This window comes from Plectropomus leopardus, chromosome 4 (genome assembly GCF_026936395.1).
Source record: "Plectropomus leopardus strain MGB_pleo_1.0 chromosome 4, ASM2693639v1, whole genome shotgun sequence".
In the NCBI taxonomy this organism is placed as follows: Eukaryota; Metazoa; Chordata; class Actinopteri; order Perciformes; family Serranidae; genus Plectropomus; species Plectropomus leopardus.
Window position 1 is genome coordinate 31279436 of NC_142179.1, and position 13787 is coordinate 31293222.

General features: G+C 41.6%; 1 protein-coding gene across 1 annotated transcript in view; it reads left to right on the forward strand.

Annotated features, from left to right (window-relative positions):
- zdhhc8b (zDHHC palmitoyltransferase 8b) overlaps positions 1 to 13262 on the forward strand; it is an 82162-nt gene extending 68900 nt beyond the window's left edge. The window contains exons 4-11 of the mRNA XM_042488640.2: positions 4 to 176; positions 367 to 469; positions 2010 to 2101; positions 4724 to 4856; positions 6206 to 6311; positions 7756 to 7862; positions 7990 to 9056; positions 10016 to 13262. Of these exons, the coding sequence (XP_042344574.1) occupies positions 4 to 176; positions 367 to 469; positions 2010 to 2101; positions 4724 to 4856; positions 6206 to 6311; positions 7756 to 7862; positions 7990 to 9056; positions 10016 to 10148 (1914 nt within the window). The 3' untranslated portion in view covers positions 10149 to 13262. The remainder of the gene's footprint in view (positions 1 to 3; positions 177 to 366; positions 470 to 2009; positions 2102 to 4723; positions 4857 to 6205; positions 6312 to 7755; positions 7863 to 7989; positions 9057 to 10015) is intronic.
- Positions 13263 to 13787: the final 525 nt, after the last annotated feature.

Below are 13787 nucleotides of genomic sequence, written 5' to 3' on the forward strand. Positions count from 1 at the left end.
CAGGATTTTGACCATCACTGTCCCTGGGTGAACAACTGCATTGGCCGGAGGAACTACCGCTATTTCTTCCTTTTTCTGCTATCACTGAGCATCCACATGGTGGGAGTTTTCTCCTTTGGCCTCATCTTTGTCCTCCACCACAGAGAGAGACTGGCAGCACTGCACACCACTGTCACGTATCCTTTAAACGCTGGCAAGCTAACTGTGAAGCCGTCTTTGTTCTTTTGACTTTGGTTGATTGTATATTAAATTTTTTATATTTTTTCCTGTGTGGCCAAAAGTTAGTGCTAGATTCTTCTGTCTGAATGAGTCAGTGAGTTTTCCTTGTGATTCTATATTGTTGTTGAGCTTGACCATCGTGTCCAGTCTGGTGGTGATGTGTATAGCGGGGCTCTTCTTTATTCCAGTCATGGGACTCACAGGTTTCCACATGGTGCTCGTTGCTCGAGGTCGAACAACCAATGAACAGGTGAGTGCAGGAGCTGCAGACGTGCTCGTTCTGCAGGTACACACAAACATTTTGCCTGTTGTTTATCCAGTGAAAGTCAACAGAGCTGTGTTGCCCTGCTTCACACTAACACAGACTCAAACATTCACGCCTGGAGTTGTCTGACTGTTGGCAGCCATGCCTGCTTTAGGGAGCCTTTGAATTAGTTTGAGAATTTTGACAAGCAAACCTCTGGTCACCACAGTGCATTAATGGCACTCCAGCTGCACATGCAGCCAAATAATACAGTCCAATTAGTCTGTGTGGACAGAAATAACTTTACCCTAAAGGGGACCTTGTATGACTTTTTTTTTTTAATATCTGTCAATTATATAAGGTACAGTGTCAGATGTTCATAATAAACATGGCCAGAGTTGTAATTAATGAGGTAAAGGTATGCAACAGTGATCCCTGAAAGCAAAAACCTCAGTCTTCAGATCACTCCAAATACATTGTTTCCAGTGATTTTTTCTTATTTTGAAACAAGCTGATGACAGCTCATGATGGATTTCTTTATATCCATCTGCTTTAGACACATTACGACAAGTAAAGGAGGAACCTATAACCAAAACACAGTGGCATATAAGATCATGCATTCAGGATGCTTAGAAAGGTATAAAAGGCCTTTATAGGGCTGGAAACATTAAAATACACCAACACATATCGGCTTGCACCTTCTTCAGGGTGTGGTCATAACGCTGCCAACCCTAAAGAAGGCGCAAGACGATAGATGTAGCTACATGCTAACATCATGGGAACAAATAATCTTGATTGCCATTCTTGTTAACTTCTCACAGATTTCTGATCATATTCCTGCTGGAACATATCCAGTTATGAAGATTTTGTTTTAGAGGCTTTTGGTGATTTTTCACAGAAGAAAGTGCCACTATACTCCATCACAGTCATTCCCCTGGCTGCAAGTACACTGCTACATGTTGCTACATGCTAACATCAGGGGAATCATGTAGTCTTGGTTGTCAGTGTTGTTAATTTCTCATTAAATTTGGATTATATTTCTACTGGAACATGTTCACTTACAAAGATTTTGGTTGCCAAAATACGGAAGACCCAGAAATGATGACCAATCAGGGCAGACTGGGCTTTTTTTGGAGGGTGGTTATCGAGACAGGCAAAAAAAAGAGTGCCTGTCTCGACTCATGGTGTATACAGGTGTTCCAGCACAGGAAGTATGATGAAAGTAAAGTGGTTTTTGGGTTGTTTTTTTTTACATTAAATGACAAAAACATTTTCTAGTAGAAACCCAAAATACAAATATGAACCTAAAAATGGGCACAATAGGTCTCCTTTATTAAAAATAGTAAAACCACATGAAAATTAACAGCACAATTATTCACAAACACAGCAATTATGTGATACTTCAGCAAAGAAATTACCACTTTGTGGTCAATCGCTGGACTTGTGTGTGTTTATAAGTTTGCATGTGTGTGTTTGCATGTGTGTACATGTGTGCACTGTGGCCTTTCTTTGACGCCGACTCTAAACAAGGCGTTGTGCTCCTCAGGTGACGGGCAAGTTTCGCGGTGGAGTAAATCCCTTCACTAAGGGTTGCTGTGGCAACGTGGAGTATGTCTTATGTAGTCCCCTGGCACCCAGGTAAGATGCATTGTTATGCTGCATGTGTGTTTGTATGTACAGTAGATGCTTTCAGGGTTTATTTTCTGTCAGTACACTGAATGATTTTTAATGAATAGTGCTATATGTCTGCACTTGATACAATATGTTTGTGTGTGGTTATGGGTATGTATGATGTGTACTAGGGTGAAAAGCCTGTGACATCTATGCCATATCACCAGCGTGCAGCACCATGTAACTGCAGTAATAAAACACACATACCTTATGTGTATGAGTGTATGCACGTGCTCTGAGGTGGATGCGGAGGTGTGTATCTAGTCTTAAAACAGCCAGCAACCCCGGGGGAAAGCAGATGGCTGAGAGGATTGAATCACTCTGTAGAACAACAGTTAATGGGAAATGGAGCGCAGAGCTAGTCAACGTGCTTTTTACACATACACACACACAGTGTCGCTAAAAGCCGAAACACCAGTTTTATAATCCATAGGGACGAGTTCCTTTCCGTAAAAATCAACAGTGTGACCACAGAGAGACGACAGCAGGTGGAGGTGAAATGCTGTGTTACAAGCATCTGCTGTTAAATTGTTGCATACTCCCTAATGGAGGGTTTTTGATTTACTGAACCACTGACTCAAAGCATGTTAGACCAGACTGATACTGAATGAACTGTCAAAGGCATTTTTTTAGAGTCATCCTGCAAATCAGCCTTATTCATTTTAGCATGGATATTTTTATGTAGGGGTTGATTACTTGAAATTACTTGAAAAGACTGCCCGGAAAATGTACCACACATTTTACTCCCCAAGCTTCCACACCATTAAATATTAAAGAAATCACACTGACAGCCCTTTTAATTATGAAATAACCCTGTAAGGCTCACTTAAATGCTGTTTTTCTGTCAGGACATTGTGTCTGAAAGTCAGAACTGTGTAACTAGTCAAATGGGATTACACAATAATTTCATCATTGTATTCTGCACTGCGAATCACTGGAAGTCTACCGTGGGTTGATAGCAGAGTACAGTGTAAGGTGCAGTATATCAAGTAGGAGACGAGTACTGAAATTAAGGCGGAGCAAAATATTAGTATTATATCAACATTGTGATATTAAATTAGATAAAGTCTTAATATCGCCCCACCCTAACAAAACAACATTAGTAATTTTGGCTGTTTTTGTGTCTATTGCTATATGTTTTGTTAGAAGGTGTACATACTATACAGGACATATATTAGGTCATATATTTACATAGGTGTAGGTTTCAGGAGGACACAGTGGAAATGCCCCCCTCAGTTTTAGAACATTTGCATTTGTCCCTGGCAAAAAAAACATGAAAGTAGCAGAGGACTTTTGTATTGACAAAATTAAAGACAAATACACCACAAATTGATGCAGAAAAGCCACAAATTGGTGCATAAAATTTTCTGGAATGCAGAAAATTAAAGGTGTACCATGCAGGATTATCAGTGAATGTTTGTAAACAGACTCACAAGTGAAAGACAAAGTAAAAAGCCAACCCCATATTCCCTCTTGTTTTGCATTTCACCTCTTATGTTTGCATTTTTCTGCACTGTTTCTTGGATGCTTGCTGCTTACGGTCTGGCATGTGGTCATTACCATTTTATAAAGTCCTGACCTCACAAACTTTAATGTCAAACATTTATATGATAATTTGCTAGGCTGCATGCCATTTATATGGTTCTAAAGTTTCTGTGTCTTTTACAGATATGAGATTTTTTATTCGTCTAAGTCTGAAACACAGAAAATACTAGCAGAGTGGGTGGGTTATAAGTGATAATAAGAGGGATTACTTCTGCATTCAACTTGTTTTGTTTTTTAAGGAGTCTTGTATAGTATATCTTTAAGTGCTTGATGGTCAAAATTTTCTGGTGTGAAGGGACCCCCAAAACCCCCCTTTTCATAGGAGACAAAGAAAAGAGACATACAGGGGAAACCCAGAAAACTCTCAAGGGGCTTGACAATTGGTGTTCCCTAAGAAACTATCAATCAGTGCATGCAGTCTGTTAACAAAAACAATTATAAAATTATTTTTTAAACTAATAATAATAATAATAGTATATAGGCTATAATAAGAATATAAATATAAAATATAAAGAAAGGATGGGCAGATGAGGGAAGAAATAATTTGGACAGAAATAATTTTATTTTCATGTAATTCTATGTGACATAAGGTGACCTAAGTTTGACTCAGGTACAACTTAAATATTCCTCCCACATTGTACTGGGCACCAAACAGATCGAGTTCAACTCTCACAGCACATAACATTTTTAGAGGTTATTCTGTGCAAACATAAGATACAAGAAACAGAGTATTTCTCACATAGAAAGCCCTTCTTATTCTAGTCTCACCACACAGCGATCTTTTCTTCTGAGAAATTAATTCAGTTTGCAGCAAATGTTTCTCTACTGTTCACTAGTAGTGTACAGTACCGTACAGTGGTCTGATATGAAGTATTTTCAGTGAACATCGTGTGCTGTTTCAGCCGAGTTGTAAACTTGTCATCCTGGTTGCTCCCAGTGTGGCACTGTATCACGAAACATTTCAAATGTAATTGAAACACTGACGACACTAAAACTTGTAAATTGGGGAAGTGCTGTTTACGCCTGTCACCGGTTTTTATGCAGGTACATGCTGGACCCCAAGAAAAAGCCCCATGTCAAAATTCAGCCCCCATTCATCAGACCTGACCTGTCAGACAGGCAAATCACCATCAAGATCAGCGACAACGGCATCCACAGCACCATCATCAGCTCCAAGGTGAGTTACTACAGAGATATATTGTGTTATTTCACTGTTATTCCACCGTGCAACTGGCTTACAGTTAGCCCTTTTTGTGCAGGGGTGGAGCCATTTTGTCTGGCTGTATTCCCATAGTCTCATGTCACAAGTGTGTAGCACATGTGTATCCCCAGTTGTGTTCCAAGTTTCCCTTTTTACGACAGGCTCATACTCAAAGCAGCATATAGCTCACAAACGTCAGATTTTCCCCGTTTTTAGAACAGGACATTATTAGATACTGGAAGTCAAAGCCAAGTGACTCACAGATGGAAAACAGAAATCTGACTGTTTCTTGACCCCAGAGGGATATGCTATGTCTATAAGGGTGATGTTAAAGGCAAACCTGCCCCTAAAAAGAATATAAACAAATATGAGTAATTTAGAGGCTATATCCATTGGTTTTTATGTAATTTACTAAAAAATATAAAAAATCAACTTAGAGAATTAAGAGAATTAGAAATTGTTTGATATAGGTAATTCATGGTCCTTTAAGGAGAGAAGGCAGATTTTGTCTTTACTTGCAAAATAAACTTATCACATTAACCTACAGTGCAAAGTAAGGGAAAGTGTCTTATTCCCTTTCAGAGTAACCCCATGGATTCAGTCATTTTCTGATGTTGGGATTTGGTCAGTGACAGCTTTTCTGTGAGCCATCGAATTGAAATTTTGGAGAAAAATGTAAAAATGTCTTTCCAACATTTTACAAATCAAAGCTTGTTTACAGGTAAGAGAGGGAGACTTTCTGCCAAAAACAGTAAAAAATTATCCAGGTGCAGGCACTCAACATGGTTAGAAATATATAAAAGAACTTTATTTCACCGGGCTAGAAACATCAAAAATACACCGACATGAATTGGCTTGCGCCTTCCTCAGGGTATTGGGTGTTAGGTGTTGGGGAGTTTGAAAATGAAAAGAAAATCTGGGGGTGTAGAAACAGAAAGACCTCTGTTGCTGGCTCAGTCTCTGTTTGGGGCTTCAGGTGTCGGGTTTTGACAAGGACGAATGATGTGTGGAATTAAAAAGGCAATTTCTCGTTCTGCTGCATTGAATTTGGCCCTTTTTTTGTACAACAAACAATGCTCTATTGAAGACGGGAAAAAAACCTTAAATTCAATACTGAGATCATTTTAACATTTCCACCCCATTACCCACACACACTAAAAAATGAAGGTCAAGTAGAGCAGCTGCCTAGTGCAGCTTTGCTTCCTTACAACCATCTGTGAGAGTTGTATTGCTGCATCCTTGGCACTATTACATGCTCTTCTCTATTTCATCTGCTGTTCCCCCACCTGTTCTGGATGCTTCTATCACTGTTCTCCTCTGTGTAGTCCAAAAGCAGCCTGGATGGCCTGGACGAGAAAGAAACGCAGCCACCGCTGCCCCCCAAAGCAGACAGGTACAACCAGCTGAAGAGCCAGCTGACCTCCAGCGAAGGTGAGAAACACAGGAATAAAGGTATTCCCTCCCTCTCTCCCCTGTCACTCATCATCAATCCCATTTCTTCTTCCTGACAGCAATTCCCCAAACTCCCTCTGTACATCACCACTGAGTGGTGTGACTTGCCTCTAGTTTAACGTGATAAATGTCCGTCCCAGTGGCAGGTCAATGGCCTCTTTAATGCCGAAATGGAGAATGGGCGTGATCTGTGGTGAGGACGCGAGTCCTGTTCACTGAATCAGCACCATTTGTGGTATAATGGAGAGATTTCACAGTGAATCATTGCAGTGTGAATAACTGCCTTTTTTGTTGTGGCTTGTAGCAATTGATCTCTGCCACATGGAGGGATAGGAGATGAATATCTAGAATCAGGACTCTTAACCAAAAAAATGACTGACTGCCTTTGGGTGTCATCTGTGTAAATTGAGAACTGTAAAATTACGGAGTTGTTGTCACAGTTTAGGGTGTTAGCCAGTGGTAATGTCTTTACACTGTTGCATTCAGCAGTATGAAGTGTCAGAAATATGTGGTGTGGACCTACAACAGCAGGTTCCCTCCAGAGGATCTTCTGTGTCATGGTGCATTGTATCAGGGAGTGAACACTTTCTGCTCTTCCATGAAGCACTATCACTGCCTGGTGGTACCTCAAAGTACTGCAGCAAGTCTAAAGGGACTCCCCTCCCTGTTTAAAGCAGTTTAAAAGACTTTTGTGGAGGTAAGAGATCTTTGCAAATCCCTCAGAGACACATACAGAGGTTTGACGCTTTGCTCAAGACACATCATAGTTTTTCAAAGCATTGGTAGAGGTGCCAGCAAGGGGGGGCTGCATTCCTTATTATAAATTTCATGTCTTGACCATGTTTTTGGGGGGGGGCATACATTATAATATGACATCTTCATGTTTTGTTGGACAACATACTATACGATGACATTTTCATAGTACTTTGGATGACATACTATACGATGACTTTTTATGCTTTTTTGGACCACACGGTATATTTTGATATTATTTATTATATTTTGAGAGACATACTATACTATGACTTTTTCATGCTATTCTGGACAACATAACTGTGCTATTACTTTTTTGTGCTGTTGGGGACAACATACTACACTACGAATTGTTAATAGTATTTTGAATGACATACTATACTACTACTTTTTTATGCTGTTTTGGATGACATGGTATACAATCACCTTTTAAGGATGGACAGCTGGCTGTTGTTGCAGGGCTCAGATTTTTGCAGTTACAGAATGGGCTTTTACCATCTCACTGCCCAATCAGTCCAGTTCATTTTTATTCTGTAGCAATGGTTATTGTAGATGTTTCAAAAATGTAATCCCTATCACCTCATTACTCTCATAATAATATCTAACTGTGAATTTTTGCACAGAACTGGTAGTGTCCATAACACTGGTCTTATGTCTGTGTGTGTTGTAGAGAGTTCTCTTTCTGGTAAGACCCACCCATCCACTCCAGCTATGTACAAATACAGGCCATCATTTGGCACCATGCCTAAAGTCCACTACCACACTGCTGGAGAGAAGGTAAGACATGATATTTTTGGCACTTTTTTTTTCTTTATGTAGTATCACTATCATGACACTATGATTAACAGCTCCACCCTTATAGCCAGGGGTTATATGGTGTGTTGCTCTGCTGTTTACTCCTCAGATTGTCATGCAAGACGAGCGGAAGACCTCTGCTATCTTGGAGGAGGGTGTCCGCGGTCATGACTACCGATCTGAGCCTAACCTGGACCTGCCTGAGTACACCAATGCTCCTCTCCACCGCACCTTCCAGTCCTCTCCCCTCCAGCTGGACTCTGACCCCATCAGCTCCCGCTCTCTCAGTCTGAAGCAGGGTCAGCGCCGGCCAGAGAAGGGCCAGCTCCCAGCACTGCAGCCGCAGACAGTCACCTCCACCCCGTACAAGAGTGTCTTCTCGCCCAACACGCTCTCTAACCGTAATGGCAGCTTGTCTTATGACAGCCTGCTCAACCCCAGCATCTCCCCTGCCGCTGCCAATGAGTGCATGGCTCATCGTGGTGTGCCCTCCATGGGGTTCCACTCACCCTACCTGCCCACCAAAATGTGCCACATCCGGGAACCTGAAATGCAGAGGCACCAGGTCGCCCCCACCTACAGCCCGGTGATGCCGCCCAGGGGGGTGGGCAGGCAATCTCCCCACCTAAGGGACAGGGACCCATCCCCGGTGCGTTACGACAACCTCTCTCAGACCATCATGGCCTCCATCCAGGAGCGAAAGGAGATGGAGGAGAGGGAGAAACGACAGATAATGCATGGGCGCTCCCAGACCCATATCTATGCCCAGGACTCTGGCGTGTTTGATGGGGGCTATGGCCTGCCCCCCAGTGCTTGCTACCAAGATGGGCCTCGTGGCCCAGGCTCCAGAGGCCCAACTCCCCCGGCTTATGGAGGCTCCAGGGACAACCTGATGGGGGTCGGCCTGGTGAGCTACGGGCAGAGAACCCCTGTGTTGCGTCATGCCGGCTCGACGCTGGGCCGTGCCCCTAGGACTTCATCCACCTCCTTGCACACAGATCACAGCAGCAGCAACAGCAGCCAGAGCAGGGCCACTTGCCCTGAGGGCCCCTATCGCTCCCCGGCCCACCAGCCTCGCTCCCCTGCCATGCCCCGATCCCCCTCTTACTCTCACCAGAAACTCTCCTACATCAGTGCCCATGAGAGGACAGACTCACCTCGTCTGGGGGGCCCAAGGTATGAATCCTAATGTTACCCCTGTGGGACTGCATGCATTTACCAACCAATAAGGACTGGTGAGCTTTGAATGCATTCTTGCTGGAAACACAGTAATTAATGGGCACTGCTGTACTTGTCCTAACTGAGGCAATGTGTAGCATTTGTATAGGGTGTATGGTATTTGTCCAAATGTCTATTTATCCATGTTAAAGAGTAACTGAACCCCCCAATTTTGGCTTGAGTGCCTCTTCACTGGAATTTGAAAAAATTCTAAAATGCGAAGGGCAGGGAGGGAGGCTAAAACACACCCAGTCACCCAACCGTGCCACCTCTTGATCCACAGCACCTCCCTGCTCCCCACAGACACATAAAGTAGTTGGTTGATGAAAGGGCAGTGATGGGGGGCTTGGTTGGTGATGAAAGCAGGCTCCTGCTACCAGGATCAGCCAATAGCAAAATTCAGTTGCAATAGCCAGAAATCAACCTTGAGAGGGCAGTTACTGTGCATATGAGAACACAATGTTAATACTTTTATTACTTTGCAATCAATTGTCAAGAGTTGCACCTTGATCAATCAACAACACTACTAAATACTCATATATATTCCTTTTCAAATGGGAAATGTGATTTGGGGCTTTAGTTACTCTTTAATCTTTGTCTGGTGTCAATTCTTACTTGTTCTGTTCTGATTTAAATGTTTGACTTTCTCGTGAAATAACCATTTTTTGTATTATTTGACAAATGAATAAAGTTGTGTAACTCCCCATTTCTTTTTCTTTTGCATGCCTTTCACCTACTCATCTAACATTTCAAAGCCTTTCATCTCACTAACAAGCAAACTCTCAAGTAATCATACAACATGCTATTCTGTTTTTGTCATTTAAAGCTCTCATAAACATCTAATCTGCATGTTCTGAATGTTGCCTCAGTATTTAAATTATTTTTTATTGAGTCATTTTCTCTGTTTTTCTCTTCAGAGAGGCCATGAAAGTTAATGGGCAGATGGACTGCCACCCCGGTTCCCAGGGCTCGACCCTCAGCCCCAGTCGCCACAATAACGTCAAAAAGGTGACGGGCGTAGGCGGCACCACGTATGAGATATCAGTGTGAGCAGGGACAGCCAAAGCCAACAACAACGGCCACCCTGCTGCAAAGAGATTTTCTCCTCTCTGTTATTTTAGTGATGTCTAGACAACGGCCAGTCAGGGGCACATCCCCGATTTGGAGTTATTCTCCAATCAGCGGATCTGTTTGCCCCTGTGTGGGTCTGTCTAGCCAAATGCCCAAGTGTGTTAGTACCGGAGGGGTTGTTTGTCAGTTGATAGCGCAGCTGCAGGCTGTGTGTGTGAGGAGTGTGTTGTTGTTAACATTTTGTGGCTCACCATGTTGGTCGTAAGAGTGGACCGTTAATGTTATTACTGTTGTCTCTCAGCTGTGGTCATGAAAGCATACGTTGTTCCAAATGTCAAACAAACTTTGCTCCAGCAGGCGCCGACGGCCGAACGCAAACACTTCAGATGAATTAAGCACTGACATCCTCACCGTGGACCTCTGTGAAAAGACTAACATCCTTTAAGAGTCGATTGACCTCAAGAAGTCAAGGTGCTTCACATTAACTTGTACTGTCCATGCCATCTTCAGCATGTTCAGTGGAGCTGTCAGATGAGACGGAGGAGCAATCAGTTAGATAAACCGCAATGCAAAGTAGGTGAGGTGAGAAGCTGGGGGTAAAAAAATGTCATCTTATTATGTCTGGTGGCTGCATTTCAAATTCAGTGAGAAAGGCTTGCTGTTGATTTCAAGTAAAAATAAACTTAAAATTCTTTCTTTGTCGAAAAGACATTTCTCAGGAATGAATGCAACCAGCAGAGATGCTAGATGATATAAACGGCTCCTTTTTTGACTAAGTAGTGAGCAGGTTTTTAGGGCTTGAATACAGCTTAGCCCCCTTTATTCCTTTCACAAAGGTGCAGTACATCACAGGCTTCTGTTGGTTTAATGTCAGTCATGACACGAGTGCTGGGCAGATATATAAGCATTCTGTAACATCAGATTACCTCTTCCCAAGAGTTCAGACTGAGTCCAGCCTTGCACAACCAAAACAACTTTCTGTTTTTGTGTAAAAGAAAAATTGTTGAGTGTGTAAGTTGTTTGTGTTGTAATCATCGGAATGGAGAGGTATAGAAGAACCAAGCCATTGTCCCGTGTAGTATAAATGATCACCCTTTCATTATTATGTAGTTGTTTTTTTTTTATTGGGTTTATTTCCTTTTTATATAGCCAACCTTTCAAAAGCTATGTTTGATACATCTTTTTTATACAGATACCTGGAATAGATGTTTTCTTTTGAGTGGAGTTTTTTTGTTGATAAATTATAAATTCAATAAATGAACCAGATGATGATGGTATAGTAATAATGGTTAAAATCCATAGAGTAAATATAGCTTATCCTACCTTGCAGTGTACAAAATAAAAATGTATGATGGCATGTCATTACATGATATGTGATTTGAGGAGGGAAAAATATTAAAGGTCTAGTGTGTAGGATTTATCCTGCAGCGAGGTTGCAGCTTGCAGCTAACTGTAACTGTGTAACAACCATGTAGAACTACAGTGGTTAATGTTTAAATGCAAGGCTCTATCTACAGCCAGTATTTGGTTTCTTCGTTCTAAGCCACAGTGGAACAACATGGTAGACTGCATGGAAAAATACTTGCTCTGTATGTAGATATAAACTTCTCATTTAAAAGGTAATGAAAACAGACCAGTTCTTAGTTAAAGGTAATTATACACCAATGAAATCATAGTAATGAATATTATCTTCCATTTCTGTCAATATATCCCTCCAAATCCTACACACTGGACCTTATAAGTCATAGTCTTTGACTGGTGAATGATCATGTGATCTGCATTGAATTGCCAATGTGTGCTGTACATGAGTCAAGGATTGAGCTTTCAGTAGAAGCTGCCTTGAGATTTCAGTGCCAAAGTGGCTACCTTATAATTTTTCAAATGCATTGACTGGGTGACTTCACGAAGACTGAAAATGTCAAATCAATTAATTTGCAGCAGCTGTCTGGTACAGCTCCAGTATTACCCATCACTCAGAGATGAAAAACGTTTTCTTTTTTTTGCTTTTAATTGAAAAAAACATTTATTGCTTTTGACCATAAAATGAACTGATAGAAGTGGAGGGCTTTTATTTATATTTTGAAGCAACTTCATATGAAAAAAAACATGCCAGAATTTACATGGATGTATTGTGGTAGATTCGGTCCAGCAACATTTGCATGACTAAACCATCGTTGCCTTTTGAGACGAAAAGCTCTGTTTCATACACAGTGAATTGTGGCTTGTTGAAAAAAGATTGTTCACTAAAGGACAATGACATTAGTGTTTTGTATCGGGCAGCGAATGGCAGGAATGATACTAGTGAGCAATTTAGACGGGGTAAAATTTTGATCGCAGAAAGTTTTGGAAGAAAGGCCAATGCACAAGGTAAAACATGATAAATTATAAAATTACATCACTTTTTTAAAGGATTTTTTTCCTTCTCATTTCTGATGCATTCATAGATTCCTTTATTCAGTAATCAGAGTGTAAAGGCTGGTAGCTGTGGTGGAGTCTTGCTTTCTGACAAGGTTGGATGTTTCTGAAACTCTTTGTAGTTACAACCTTTTGGCTAGTATGGTCTCCCTTTTAAAGGTCTCACCCAGCTGCCTTACCATGAACACAGTAATGTGAAGCAACAGGATACTCTATTCAAGTCATGTATTTCCGAATAGTTAAAAACCGTTTCTGTTGTCAGGCTGTGGTATACAGGGATACTTTTTTGGCAAATCTGACTGGTGTCAATAAAAGAGCTAACAGGAACATCTTAAATTACCCAAACAGGCCGTTAGCTGCCAAGTTGCCTGAAAATACCCCAGTCTATCACGACCACATATCAAAACACTATCGATGTCATTCCTCTTTAAGATGACTGCCATTAGTCCACTGTTCTTTCTTTGGGATGGACATCACTGCAGGTCAGGGGCCATTCCTGACAGTAATGAATCTGTTTTTTGTCAGCCACGAGCTGATGTTGTTTTCTGAAACTCAAATAGAAAGTTCAGTATGTATTGAAATATAGAATATACTATAAATGTACATGCGTTCCTATTTTTGTGAAGAGGAAATATTTCCCAATGACCTGAGCAGAGTAAATAAAGTTTCCAACTCTGAGCGAATGAGATTGATTTTTGTGAAACAACGTGGAACACTTGTAAAACACTGATATTAAATTATTTCTTTGATCCATAACTTGACATACTGGATTGACAATCATCCCGGTCTCTGTTGGATATGTAACTATTAACATAATATTACTTAAACTCCTCCTTAAACTCTGTACATAATCTTATTTTAGTATACATCAGAGGTGTGGAGTCCAGTCTCATGGCTTGGACTCAAGTGAGACCCAAGTCACAAGCCACTGGAAGGGTCTCCCAAGGCAAAGTGGTCCCTGGGGAGGGGCCAGACTAAGATCAGTTCAAAGAAGACTTTAATGACACATTACCCATGGGCCACGAGTACCTCTATCTACTCTAATATGGGATCACCGGAGCCCCCCCTTGAGGCATACCTGGGGAGTCTGGCCGGGCTCAACCTGAAAAGATAACATTGACCCGACACCCAGTGGGTCAACAACTGGCAGGGGAAAAAATTAGGGACAGGTGCATTGTGTGCTAGACAGCAGGCAGGGGGGCG